This window comes from Stegostoma tigrinum, chromosome 9, assembly GCF_030684315.1.
Source record: "Stegostoma tigrinum isolate sSteTig4 chromosome 9, sSteTig4.hap1, whole genome shotgun sequence".
Lineage (NCBI taxonomy): Eukaryota > Metazoa > Chordata > Chondrichthyes > Orectolobiformes > Stegostomatidae > Stegostoma > Stegostoma tigrinum.
In genome coordinates, this window is record NC_081362.1 from 54,509,628 (window position 1) to 54,524,747 (window position 15,120).

Below are 15,120 nucleotides of genomic sequence, written 5' to 3' on the forward strand. Positions count from 1 at the left end.
GCAATATTTCAAAAACACTTCGGGAACCTCTTTTCCTCAACGCACTTGTTTTTTTAAAAAAGCCAATGCATGTTATTTGATTTTGTTTGTTGGAATTTAGTATCCAATAATGAAACTTAAATTTGTGAATACTCTTAAGTGTTTCTCTCTGTACGTTAGAAGTCTATGATTAGCTTTCCTCTCAAATTGCTGCAGTACTCGTGGCGATGGTATTGGAACAATGGTGTTGGATAGGGAATTCCAGACTTTTGAGCTTGTGATGAAGAAACAGTAATGTACGCCCAAGACTGGATGTTGTGTGAGTTAAAGATTTGCTGTTTTTGTTGTTTGTAGTAAAGGCTGAGAGATAGCTAAGTGCTGAGCCTGGTAGATGTTGGGAGAGCCTTTAAGGGGATCAGGAAAGTAAATGGTCATAGAATGTTCAGTCTCTGCTATGCTTTGGGGCCAAAATGTTGATATGTTTGGCCCTGTTAAACTTATGGTCAGATCCCAGCTGCTACAAACTTGGACGAGACTGATAACTTCTAAAACGGTACTTGAACTTCCGGTTATTATGTAAAATAATGACATCACAAGATTTTATATTTTAGAACTTCTGATCTATCAAATGACTAAAGACATACTCTTGATTAAATACTCATTGATTTATGGGCAGCTCATACATTAAATTACTGAAAGTGATTCCCTATTTAACTTTTAAGACAACAGAAAATCTTCCCCTAATGGATATAAATTGCACTTTTCTTCATGCTTCATGCAAGAACTAGTCCAAATTATTTTCAGCTCGGTGATTTACTTCCTTTTAATTTCCTAGCCAGGGAACTCCTGTTACAGAATAGACTTTCACTGCATGGGTTACCCTGTAGACTCTTCCCTTTGGCCCAAAAAAGGAGAATTTTCCAGTCTCTCTAAATCCTCATGAACTAAATTTTTTCAGTCTGAGTACAGGCTCTCGCCCATGTTCTGTATGGTGAACAACAAAGTCAGCGGTTTGTGTTTTGGGTGTAGGACTGCCTATGTCTGTTGCTGTGTACCTCTCAGATGGTTACAGACCAACTCAAACATTAGGCAGACAGCAGTTTGTTTATGGATTGGTAGAGAATCCTGTCCTTGATGTTAATAGTGACAACAATGCCCTCTTCCCCGTGGCAGTGTGAAACATATAACATTGTATGAGGTAAAAATGCTAATTGACTATTTTTCATTCCAATTCCTTTCATCTTCGTTTACAGCACAAGTGTTTACAACCCATAATCTGTCACATCTTTCTGAGACTTCGGGGGACTTGCCGTTAATTCAAGGTGTACCAGAAGCTGCCTCTAATGCCTGCAAATATCTTGTGTCCTCTCAGAAAGACAATCTGATATCTCCTTTGACCTCTAACCATCAAACTACCCAGGCTGCTGAATGTGCTACATGAGTCCCTTTCATTTACCCTAAATTTGAAAATATAGACCAAAAATCTATTCATCTGATAGACCACAAAATACAGTTCCAAAATGTCACAATCTTATAAAGCTCAACATTGTAACTTCAAGATGTTGAAGAGGGAATTGGCAGGCATTTTTCTTGCTTGGACATTGGTCTGGCATTTTTGTGATACAAAACTATTGGAATTCATCAGTTCTTTACTATGCAGGGAAATACAAGTGTTAAATCTTGGAGAAAAACTGTAACAATAAAATGAATCCCACAAATGCATGTCTAGTGTTCAAGATTTTCTAAAGAGTCCTTTCCTTGTTTCTTTTCTGCAGGATCTATCCCATTAAGGATGTTCCAATAGAGAGTGAGGCACTAACTAAATGGCTTTACCAGCGATTTGTAGAAAAGGATGAACTTTTGGCACATTTTTATGAAACAGGTGAGTTCTGCCTAACTGCTTGAGATGTGTAAAGGACATAAATTTTACTCTTTTGTAACTGTCTGGAAACTTTGATTCATCACCACTGACTCCCAGGTCCTGTAAGCCCTTGTAAACACTGCACTGAAGTTCACCAGATCAGTAAAAGACTTTATCTATCCACATGATAGGGGAGTCACACAATCTATAGCAGCTTTTCTACCACATTTTAATCAAGCTGGAAGCTTTCTGGTTAGAAGGGTTTGGCTAGCCACTAAATAATGTTATTAAGATGTTGACTGCCTGAAAGAAGGTGGCTGATAGATTTTATTCTGAAATTTTCTGCATGCCAGGTCTAACTTCACTGAAGTGAACTCTGAAGTTTCAAATTATTTTTATCAAATGTAAATACATCTGTAGTCACACAAGAATAGAACACTTTTTCAACAGAACAAATGCCGATTCTATGTACTTCATGATTACTTTTGTGCCTAGTTCATGAGAATTTTGGCATTTATGGTAATTGAATCAGATTGTATGGATGGACCCCTTGATTATACGGATGACATTGAGCAACACTGGACCCTAACATTATCATGACCATGCTTTTGGGTTGGGTTGTGGAAGATAAGTTTTTTTTTTAACCTCATTTCTAAATGTAATTCTTTTGAAGGCTTGAAAAAGAGAAAAAAAGTTTATCTTTTGGATATCATGTTAATCCTCACTGTGGCTGGAAATTTATATATCTAGTGGTATTGTTTAATTTTTGAAATGTGAAAGTTATCCAGAGTACTACTAAAATAAAAGAATTAAAGGATTGAATACTGGAATTGAGTAATAACGTTTCAGATTGAAGTATATTAATTACTGTTTCCAAGCATAAGTAGGGGCTACCAAGTTAGGTCACGATTTGAATATTGTCTGACCCAGAAGGATGATCTTTGTGAATCACAAGCATACATTAAGATCAACACTGCTGAACTTCAAGGAAAGCTTCAGAGTGTCTTTGCCTGAAACACTGACAATTTGAGAATTGAGAAAACAAGACACTGTAGAGGAGATACTTTTCATTTTATACTGACACTATCCAGTCCATCTTAGTTGGTTTTGCAGACGTGGTGGCTTCAACAAAGAGACTTTGTTTAATAGTCTTCTCATTGAATCCAGAGAATGTAGAGCAGGCACTGCTGGTGGAATTTCTTTATCATTGTTATTTATCACTAATACACAGTCCAAGTTTCTCTGCAGTGCAGGAGTAGAGACAACAAATGTTCTGTATACCAATTTCTTTTTTGATTTGCAGAGATCTTTGTTAGACAACATTTTGTAGCTGTAATTTGTAGAAGTCTGTGCTCCTGTATTGGAGAATAAAGCTACTCTATTTTTGGCATTCACAACTCCTCTTCCCATCTTTCTGTGATAACTTTCTTTTCTGCCCGGTGGTGGCAACTTGGCTCTCAATATTCGTTGCAGTTCTCTTTCTGCACTCCTATTTTACCATCCGCAAATGCCCTGGTATTCTGCAGCCAACGGATTCACTGCTTCTTCTGTGTGAGGGAATATGAGGGAAATTGCTCCTAGTTTGCTTTTAGGCTACCCATCAGGAAGATATTGCTGATCTGTGTGTGATCATGCTGCGTCCTGTTAGAGCCAGTTATCTATTAGCCATCCTTTACTGCATGATGTTGATAGAACAAATATAAATGACACTGGAGATGTGAAGCATCTGTGCAAAATGCAGTAGGTGATATGATTAAGATGGTGATAAATTGCTCCTGCAAAATTGATGCTGCTGGCTTGTAAACACACTAGTCAAGTTGGACCACAGACTGCAGCTGATACAGGCTTGACATCTCCCTACATCACGCAATTGATCAGGCACCTCGTCTCTACTGCACCACTGTCAATGACTTACCAGTTCTGCCAACAGCAGTAATGTTGCCTGCTTCTGGGTCCACCACTGGCACCCATGCTCAGGTGACTAAATTCTGTCTTACCTTTTCAGGGACAAGTGAATGAGTTGTGCAGCAAAATCTTCGACCATTGATCAGTCATTATTGTGCACAATCTCCAGAACAATCAAGGGATCTGGGGGACAGTGTTAAACAATGGTGACGTCCAGATCTGCACCCTCAGCCCTTTTGTGGCTCTAATAGTACACTCAATTTCTTTCTTGTTCTGTGTTGTAATATTCTGAAGTATTTGAATCATTGCCTGAGGCTTTGAGAATTTTGAGATCTGTATATAGTGGTGTTCAGCCTCTTGGGAAAGCACAGAGCAGACAACAGCTGTGGCTCGGTGAGTGAATATATTTGACAACACAGAACAGGCCGGTCTGGAGGAAAAATTAAAAAAAAAACCCAGCCTGAAAAGAACACAATCCAAACAATCTTGATAATTTCTGTTGCAAAAGTAATAGATGTGGAAAAGATTGAAGTCCAACTGTGATGGTTCCACTGATTAAAATAGTTGATAGCTATATGCTTTCTCATACAAGAAAGTGATCACATGGATCACATTGCAGCCTTCAAGAAATTTGGGGGAAAATATTTGAAGTAGTTAAAATTTTTAATAGAACTGTTTAGAAGTAATTTTAATATTTGCAAATAAAGATAGAGTGACATTAAGGCTACTGATCATCATTATCTCTGTGGAGTTTGTGGAAACTGAGCTTTTGCACTGCAGTTTCTCAAATTAGTTCTAGCTTATCTTCCAGAGAGAATATTATGTCACATTAATCTGCACACAAATTGGGATACAAGCCTTTGCTATGACTAATTTTGTTGTAAATGAAATTGAGTAGCATTTGCTTTTTGTTTTGTGATGATACAAGAAATTACCTTGCACACAACAAGAAACTGTAAAGAAGGCAAAGTAAGTGAAGACCTCACTACAGTAGAGTACCTTTTATATAGGACAAAATGTTGACATTTATGTGTTGGATATTGGCAGAAGAAATCATATTTTGAAGTTTTCCATCTGGCATTCAAGGACAATACGCAAGAATTAGCAGGTAAACAGAAAACAGCATTAATGCTGAATGAGAGGAGAGTGCTGATTAGTTGGCAAATAGACTCTGGTAGACGTGCATTAATAATTATTTAGCAAATGTTGTCCAGTTGTGGAATCATGTCCAATGTTAGACATGTTTGAGTTTTGCATGATTAGCACACTCTGCTCGTTGTGAACAGTTAAAGGGACATGCTGTTTGGTATGATCTGCCAATCCTTGGAACGTACGGTGTACGTACTTCGCACCATATTGGCATTATAATTTATAAACCACATTCCTCATTAATGTTGTTAGCAGAAAATATTTCTAGATTGATGCCAGCAGCTTAATACCACTCGTCACTAATGCAAAATAGCAGTATGAAACAGTTTACTGGTTACTCAAAAGTTTGAGACAGTACTTTTCAGGACCAAAAATGATGGCCTTAGGTCAATTGTCAGGTTTGTGCAGAATGTAAAGTGGGAATTTTGAGCATGATGTAAAGGTACCAGTGTATTGCTAGAACTGTACACCATATGCCCCAAAGAGTGAGGTGATATCCATCCAGCTGTTGACTACAAGCAACATGCTGGCCATGCCCAACCAGCCTGCACTTGCAAAGCTCAAAAGTGTCCAGCATTAGATGTAATTCTGTATTTGAACAACCTTTACTGAATAATTCTGTGTGTGAATAATTAAGGTGGCGACCAATGTCGGATTGTTAATTTGGCTCACAGTGTAGCACATTTGTGTGTATGGGAAGCTTTGTATAATCATGCATTGGGCCTGTCCTTTGCAGTTAGGAGCATGAATGCACTGTACCTGTTTGATTTCAACAAAATGGGTGAAAACTATTCCCTTGTTCATTTCTAAAGGAGGTGTCTTCACTGATCACAATCAACCAACCTCATTCAGAATTTAAACAAAACTTGGCAGTTAACTGTCTGTCATCTAAGTGTTGCATTTGTCTCATCACAGCACTTCTGCCTATCAGAGTCCACTTGCCAACCAATCAGTACTCTCCTGCTATCCCGTATAAATGTTGTTTCCCCTTTACTAGGTAATTCTTGCAAATTGTCTTGCTGAATGCAAGACAAGAAGCCTTGACAAACTGTCCTTTATCGTCAATATACAACCTTTTGTACTACAAAGACTTTTTTAAACAAGCTTATTAATAAGGCTGCATTGTTTATCAACTGTCTTGTACATCTAGTACCATGGATAAGTAGCCAAAATTAATGCAGCTTTCCGAGTTGGTAAGGTTTTTAGGCTGCTCTGCTGAATAGGGTATAAGATGATAAGTGCTTTCCATCTTGAAAAGGGTGGAAATGACATTCCTGTCATTAAAATGCTTGTGCCCTGGTCATCTGTAACAGTGTGGCATCATTGATTGCAATAAACTTGCAGCTCTCTATAACCTTGTTCTTCCATCTATTGAAGGAAGAAATACTATAGAGTGGGAAGAGAATGTTGATTCTTGAAAGTGGGTTATTCATCAGATTAAAGTGAAACAGAACACGGTACCTTTTATGAAATTACTGACAAAACTAAAAAGTTTTTTTTTGTTTTACAGGAGCATTCCCTCCTCCCAAAGGTCAAACTGTAGCAACTTCCAGAGCTATGACCCTTGACCCATTGTGGCTTTTCCTCATACAACTAATGGGATTTCTTTCTGGCTACATGTGGTATAACATTCTGAAGTATTTGTATCACTGCCTGACACTTTGGGAATTTTGAGAACTAAAACTTTGAATTTGGACTTGAACCCAAGCACGTATGTCAGTGTCCATGTGTGAATGTAAATGTTTCTTGAAGGATGATAAAAAAAAGGATGAAGTGGTTACCTGTTATTTTTCATCAAAATTTCTAGACTCAAATTTAAAATATAAAACCAGACCTTCAAGTCTACAACCTGGTGTTAAGGTTTACACGATCCTTAAGCATCCTTATGTTCAGTTATCCTTCATAGCCACAATATCCTCTTTGAGTGAAAAAAGGTTGGAGAGTGCTTCAGGTTACTGCAGTAAAAACCATACTGTCACTTCCAGTTGCTTCAGGAGGCAAAATTGCCAACATTCAAGACTGTCAGGAGCAAGCTCTTATCTCCTACCTTTTCCAAATTAAGATGACCCTGATGAGAAACTAGTGAAATCTGCCACTATTTTTTTTATATATTATTGGCAGGGAGAAGTTTGTTTTCATAGAGGTTAATTAATATACTTTTCGTTTATTCATGAGTACTGATCGAAAGCAACAATTCTAGTGATTGTAAGTCATTAATTATGACATTGTTGACACTTAAATAGTTAGGAAGGCTGAAAACAAACCTTCAGTCTATTTCTAGTATGTATGACATGTTGTGAATAAAGTTTAGTTGAAATGACCGAATCAAGTAATGGAGCCAATCATGTAGTATCTTAGTTAGCGAGACGCTGCTAGTTGTAGTTAGTTCAGGACTATTACAGCACTACTATTGAAGAATAGTCAGACTATCAGAGAGCATGGAAAGTATTTCTTATAAGAGATTTCACACAATGGATTAGAAATATCAAAAAATATTTATAGTTTAAAGTATAAGCTAATCTTGGTACCTTTTACTACGCTCCTGTATTAAAACAGTGATTCTGGTTGCATCTTTTATGTACACGTTCTGTTGTTCAGTTCAATTGTGTAATTGTTACTGATGGTTTGCGTGAATTGATGCAGATGTTTTTAAATCTTGACCAATTAATCTCTTGATTTGGAAGACGTCTTTGTCATTGTTCCATTTTGATGCTTGGAAATCATGATTTAGTTTTCCAAGATTTAAAAAAAACCTTGTGTACTAACTAATTTCTTGAATTTCAGAATTTCAGTAATGCCCAGGCATTAAGATTAATATTTCACTGCCTAACACTGGATTTTTGTCATCCACTTAGAAACCAGATCCATTGTTTTTTGGCCATTAGACCAAGGTAAAATGGCTCGGGTCAGGGAAAGGAAAAATGCATTATTGTTTATAGTGTTTTATGATTGAAGGTAGACACACTGGTTTATTTATGACTTGAGAGTGTTATAGTTGTCTTAAAATAGTCCAAAAATGATGTAAAATATGGGTTGGCAAATATTAAATTGGTATATTTTTCATCCCATCAGAAATGAAGGAAATGTATTTGCTTAAGTCCTCCTTCCTTCATATGTGTCTTAGGAGCCTTGGAGGTATCAGTTCTCATGTATATTCCTGGGAGCACACGTAATGGTCCATTGCTTTGTGTTCCCTTTTGTTTATCTAGCCTTCCCCCACACCAAGTATGCATCCAGTTGGTTAAGCATGTTCCTACATTGGCAAAAAAAAGGCAATTGGCAGCTTTTTCTGATCTTTACTGCAACCATACTTGGATGCAGCAGCCATCAAAAAGACAAATACCCTATTCTGATCAGCCAGAAATTTCAAAGGTCTGTTTGATAATCAGCATGTGGACTGGAAATGATTATGCATTATTAGTTAAAATATTTAATACAGGAGTTTGGAGCCCCTAACTGGATGCTGTTCAAATAGCTTTCTTTTGAAACCAGAAGTTAGAACAGCTTAAAAATACAGGCGTATAGGAGAAAAGAACATTCAGCTAATTAAGCATGGTCTAGCATTTGTTTAAGATAAATTCTGCAATCTATACATCACAGATGCTGTCATGTTGAGTGCTTTGCACAAATACATAAAATCTGTAAATGCAAAATGTGATCACTCTTTTTCACTCGCCTCCAACCCCTACCTCACTCTCTCTGTAAGGAGACAGCTCTGAACTCTGTAACCTTTATCATACATGTGTTGGCTCTTGGCTACATTTAAATACCTAAACTTAAAAAGAGAAAGAAGTACAGGAATACTGCATTGACTGTTCTGAATATACTGGGCCATTGTAAAAAATGATTTTATTTTTCATGTGCTCACTTTCAGTGTTAATTGTTGATTGAATGAACAGTCTGAAATCCTTATTTCTTCCAATTCGATAGTTGGATACAATAGTAAAGCTGAAGCAGGAGCCTAGATATCAAAGTAGTGGTAAAATGGTTGTTGATATCTGCTTACGTGCCCTAAGGCGGTACAGTATTAGCTGTTGACATGTTGTGATCATCAAGAAAGAAATGTTGGAATAATAATTTCAAGAGTTCTAGCAGGTTAAATAATTTTCTCCATATCTTAGGTCCTTGTATGTGTGGTGTGAGGCTCCAATACATTTGTATTTTGTTTTTGAAATGCATTTGAAATTTCTTGACTTGAGATTATCTGTTTCAGAATGTCAATATTTCTGCTTTAAGAAGCTTTAAAAAAAGTGTTTTAAAATGTTTTTATTATTACATCACTTGGCATATATGGGTTTTATTTTAAAAATAAATAAAACTACTTCTGCCATTTTAAGATTTATTATGAGCATCCTTAATGAAATTCCACTGGATATAATCTTAGGACTGTTTCTCAATAATAAGATTGACGTAACCCAAAACAATTAAATTCTTGTGGAAAAATGACAGTGTAGGGCAGAAATTGTCAGGACAACTTGCGGATGAAGGGTCTAGGCCTGAAACGTCAGCTTTTGTGCTCCTGAGATGCTGCTTGGCCTGCTGTGTTCATCCAGCTTCACACTTTATTATCTTGGATTCTCCAGCATCTGCAGTTTCCATTATCATTGCGGATATCGCCCCTTTTCCTCTTTGTTTTCATACAGTAAGCCCACATTCCTTACAAATTAGTCATGTAGCTTACTCCAGCTTCAAAGTCGCAGGAATCCAATGCTGACTAATGTAAATCATTTATCTACTGCTGGTCAATTTCAAACCAAAATTGTGAAGACAACAAAATGGACTAAGATTTAAGTAAGCAAAATTTGCTGCCCTTTGCCATCCCAATCCCAGTTACACAGTTATCTCTCCTCGAACAAAAAGGGACCAACAAAATTTTGAACCACATTATTTAATTTTGCTGAACACTTCAGGTTTGAATTCATCCTTCACGTTCTTCTACTGGAGGGGTAACAAGCTTAGGTTTGTTTATATGCTGCATTGGTGTTTTGAGGTCCCACTCCTCTCCTAGTATATGAGGACATTACAAGTCATAACTTTGATCCATCCAGTGCCTCTCCCATGAAACCTCTACTGTGTGATTATACCTGTCTTAGTGTAGGTGCCGGAGTTACTCAAAGGTTGCAATCTGGAAGTATATAGGACTAACATACATAGATATGTTAAAATGTAAGATGCTACTAGGCTATGCTTTTTCAGAAAAGAATGATTGAAAGTTTGCATTTAAATTAATGCTATAATCTCCGTCAGGGTAAATTTTAAACCTTCCAAATTTTACTGAATATCAATTGCTCACCAATCCATCTGTGTTGCTATCTTGTTTGGGTAAAATATAGAGGTGGAATGTACAGTGGAAAGAGCTCAGCAGTTTCTCATACAGAGGTCCTGTAACAAGAAGGAAATTAGTCATGTATTTGATAATGGTAGGTTCTTCTAAAGTTTTTGAGTGCTTTTTCCAGTTTTGACTTTAAACAGTAATATTCATCTTCTATGGTAATGTGTAACCTACTATTTACACTTTAAATAAATTTAAATTTATTTAATCGAGGTTGGGGAAGTGGCAGAGAAAACAAAGTATTGGACTTAACAGCACTCTCACATCCCCCACCACCCCCAAACCCCTCAATTTTCCTTGAAGAATATTCACTGTCATTTTGTTCCCTGCCAACTTGTGGAATTTTTCTGGATATAATTGCGATTTTGCTGAAGCAATGCTGTTAGGTCACAGAATTTTCCTGTAATAACATGCAGAACATGAAATGTAATTTTTGTGTGAAAACATTAATCTCTGTGTGAAGTCATACAACAATAGATTAACAAAGATATCCAGGCATGTAGCAATCCATCAGGAAACTATAGATGAGAATATTTCTTGACCTAGCTTGCTAAATCCAAACCTGCTGGTTTTCTAGAGAGTTGAATCGAGGAGTTTGGAATCAAATAAAACTGAAACCATTCATGTTCAATCTTGCTGTTTATTTTCTATGAACACAAGATAAATATGGTTTACTGCTGTATATAAATTTTCCCCTTGCCTTTTACTTTTAAAACATGCTGTTTACAATGTTTTTAATCTTAACATTACATAAACCCTCAACCAGGTTACCATCAGTGTCAAACAGCAAAAACTCTTAATAACTTTGTACCTAATGTATTCACTGTTTTACAATTGTTGTATACTAAAATATGCACAGAAGGGGTAGTAATAAAATAATACAGTTAAAATGTGTTATTTGAAGACTACTTCACCATTTCTAAATATAAGAACTTTTCAAGCTTGCCCTGTTATTTATATACACTAGTACAAAATAATTTCATATCTAGGTGTTCTAGATTGCATGTTGCTGTGTACAGTAATGTGTGAGAATTTCAATAAGCTCAATGCCGAGATTTTTTTTAATCCTCTGACTCCACTGTTGAGGGAAAAACTGTAGATTGATTCAATGTAGCCATATCTGCAATTGCTAGTTTGATCAAAATCAATAAATTTTTTACCTCAGGACAAAAGACAATTGTAGTTCATTCTCTCATTATTCATTGACTTGTCCTAATTGATGATGTTTGTGTTCTATGGTAAGATACAGATATAGCTTCAATAGAACGAGTTGGAAGGCATTCTTAGTTTAACTAGATTCATTCTAAAGTATCAAAAACAGGACTTTTGACATTGATTTCCCTCCAACTGTAATTAGAATAATTATTAGGCTTCTGCTCCTCTCTCTTCTGCATCAACAATAAATACAAAAATTGGTTTTCAGAGTTAAGAAGCATCTATCAATGGTGCAACATTGGTGAGACGATTAAATGTCATATAATTCAGCTAATTGGCCTATGCTGTCTGAAGCAAAAATCTGAGGCACTCTACCTATGTATTCCCCCAATTCCCTAGTTTGCCCCTCAGCTCTGTTCACACGCACCCACATCCTTTACTGGAGCCTGTCAGCTTGTCCTTGAATATCAATTGCTCACCAATCCATCTGTGTTGCTATCTTGCTTGGGTAAAATATAGAGGTGGAATGGACAGCGGAAAGAGCTCAGCAGTTTCTCATACAGAGGTCCTCTAACAAGGAGGAAATTAGTCATGTATTTGATAATGGTAGGTTCTTCTAATGTTTTTGAGTGCTTTTTCCAGTTTTGACTTTAAACAGTAATATTCATCTTCTATGGTAATGTGTAACCTATTATTTACACTTTCAGAAATTTAAATTTATTTAATCGAGGTTGGGGAAGTGGCAGACCCCAGATTCACCTTCAAGTCCAATTGCTTTGAATCTGGCTTCCTTCTCTGGTTTGCCATTTGATTCCCCAGCAGCTATGCAGCGGGACTTGCAGTATAATGGGGCTGAAAATTACTTCAAGCAATTCACAGCCCAGCCTCAACATAAATTTCCGACCAATGGCTTAGTTTTTGGGTGGTAACAACTTGCTTTGACTGAAGCCTCCAATCGGCAAATACCTTGCAGTTTATGCGTGGCCCAAGTTAGTCGGTTAGTTAACCATAACTGAGTCATTTCCTCCTATTTTTATGGTGACTTCTATGAATATCTTGCTTTGTTTGATTCTCTTTGTCTCCCTTAAAACTTCTACCATCCCAGCCCTTGCCCATTGTAGAATATGTCCTGTTATCGCCCATGTCTGAAGTGTGTTAAAAAGCACTTTGTAAATGTAAGGTAACCAATAATAATACTTTGTCTCTTGTCAACAGCCTACTTCTTATAATCATCAATTGCCACTTCAATCCCTCAAAGCAGAAATCCTGGCTGTGAGGGATGAGGAAAGCCACTGCATTTCAGTAAAGAAAGCCTATCTCTTTTTCAGTAGTTGAGTTGGGGGTGGTTATTTTAAAGTTGTTTTATTACAGCCTTGTCTGTGATTAGGGTACATTACTGATGAATTATAGAACTTATTAGAAAGGGTATTACGGGGGTATGAAGCACAAATTGGCTAGGCGGCTTTGGGGAACTTTATTAAAATGTTTCACGCTAGATAGGCAATGGCTAATATTTAAAGAACGTGAACAAATTCAACAATTATTCATTCCAATCTGGTGCATAGAGAAAACTGGAATGGTGGCTTAAACAGGCTTACAAATGAAATCAAGGAAATTGTTAGATCCAAGGAAGTGGCATATAATTTCCAGAAAAAGCAGCAAACCTGAAGACTGGAAGTATTTTAGAATGCAGCGAAAGACAAAAGGTTTGATCAAGAGGGAGGAAATATAATTTAGAGACAAAATTTACAGTGAAGGTGAAAACCAACCAAATATTTGAGGAGAAAAAGGTAATCAAGGTCTCATAGTCAGAAACCATGAAATGATCATGGGGAACATAGAACAGCAGAAGAATTGAATACATACATTGGTTCTGTCCTCTCAAAAAAAGAACAAGCAACCTCACAAATGTTTAGAGAGCTAAGAGTTGAGCAAGAGGAGAAATTGCATTATAATCAGTATCATTTAATCAATCAGTAGCAATTAAATCTATCAGTAAGAAAAAAGTGCTATTGAAATTAATAGGGTTAAAGGCGGACAAATCACTCGTGCTTGATAATCTACATGGGACTGGGGGCATAGATTGAGAATTGGTTGACAAAGAGTGGGAATAGATGGGACTTTATCTGAATGGCAGCCATGGACTAGTGAAGTATGACAAAAACTGGTGCTTGGGTCTGAGCCATTCATGATATAAAGATGACCTGGATGAGAGAACTAAAAGCAACATTTCTAAGTTTCTGATGACGCAAAGCTGATTACATTGAGGAGAAGGCAAGGAAACTTCAAGATGAATCAGACCATTTGAGAAAGTAGGGAGAAACATGGCAGATGAACCTGTGGCTCAATGTGAAGATGTACATTTAAGAGTGAAAAAAGAAAGGAAGGGTATGATTTAAGTGGTGATATATGTTGGACGTTGTAAATGTACAGGGTAGCCAGGCAGGTGCAGCAAGCAATTAGAAAGACGTGGAAAAGGATTTGATTTCAGAAGGTTGGATGTCTTACTGCACTTACTCAGGACCTTAATGAGACCACACCTGGAGCATTGAGTGCAGTTTTGGTCTCTCCGCCTAAGAAAGGATATAATTACTTGGTTAATACTGGACATGTTAGGATTGTCCTTTGATGAAAGACTCTTCATCTGGGCCTGAATTCACTAGAGTTTGGAAGGATAAGAGGGCTCTGATGGAAACATAAAATTTTAACCAGGTTAGACAGATCAAATGCGAAAAGTTTTTTTTTTGCCCTGGTTGTAGAGTCCAGGACCAGGGAGTCTCAGTATCAGGATAACTCCACTCAAAGGATATTGAACCTGTAGAATTATTTAACACAAGGCAGAAGAATATATCCAAGAAAGAGATAAATTTTTTAGATGGTAAACATGTCAGTGGGTATAGCAGAAGAGTGGAATATGGCATTGAGATAGCAAATCAACCATGATAATATTGAACAGCAGAGCAAACCTGAAGGGATGAATGGCCTACTGCTGTTCCTAGTTTCTATGTAAATTTCATGTCTGCTTCAGTACACCTGGTTCTCTCAAAAGTGGATCCTTCATTCCTTGTAAGAAAAGGTTTACACAGTTGTTTGGTGCTAAAAATTGCAATTAACCCTTTTGTGCATAACAGGGTAACTATTAATCTTAGAAGCAATGCATTAACATATCTTTCCTGAAAGTGAACCATACAAGTTGTGAGACAAGGCTGTACGTAAATGCACTATAAGTTATAAAATGTAAGGAAATTTGTATGTATATAAGCATGTGCTAACCAGACTTCTTTAAAGCATTTTACAGCAAAGAAGCACTTTCAAAATACAGCTAATTGTAATGTAAGAAGAAAAGCAGTTAATTTGCACAAAATAAACGGCAATGCAATAACAACCAGACTGGCTACTCTGTACATCCACAATTTCCGATATATATCATTTAAATACTAACCATGGCTTCAGGGAAAACAGCCCTTCTTTGAGACATTGCTATGGATATTTTTATATTCACCCAAGCAGGCAGATGAGACTTTGATTTCGTGTCTCAAGTTAATATATTCAGTAGCACAGCTCTTTAGGATTACATTGCATTTTTCTTGGCACTTTAAAGTTGAAGTGGTACAGGCATCCTCAATCTGCTGACACAGCGCTGAGTACTACCAACTGAGCCACGGATTGACAGAAGTTGGTTATGCAATGCTCCAACAAATGGAATACAATTTTTGGTGAAATTTAAGTTATTTTTGAT

The 15,120-nt window shown here is 36.9% G+C and overlaps 1 protein-coding gene across 8 annotated transcripts in view; it reads left to right on the plus strand.

Annotated features, from left to right (window-relative positions):
• lpgat1 (lysophosphatidylglycerol acyltransferase 1) overlaps positions 1 to 11,403 on the plus strand; it is a 116,376-nt gene extending 104,973 nt beyond the window's left edge. For all 8 annotated transcript variants that reach the window (XM_048536251.2, XM_048536254.2, XM_048536255.2 and 5 more), the window contains exons 8-9: positions 1,755 to 1,861; positions 6,405 to 11,403. In XM_048536251.2, coding sequence (XP_048392208.1) covers positions 1,755 to 1,861; positions 6,405 to 6,568 — 271 coding nt within the window. In that variant the 3' untranslated portion in view covers positions 6,569 to 11,403. The remainder of the gene's footprint in view (positions 1 to 1,754; positions 1,862 to 6,404) is intronic.
• Positions 11,404 to 15,120: the final 3,717 nt, after the last annotated feature.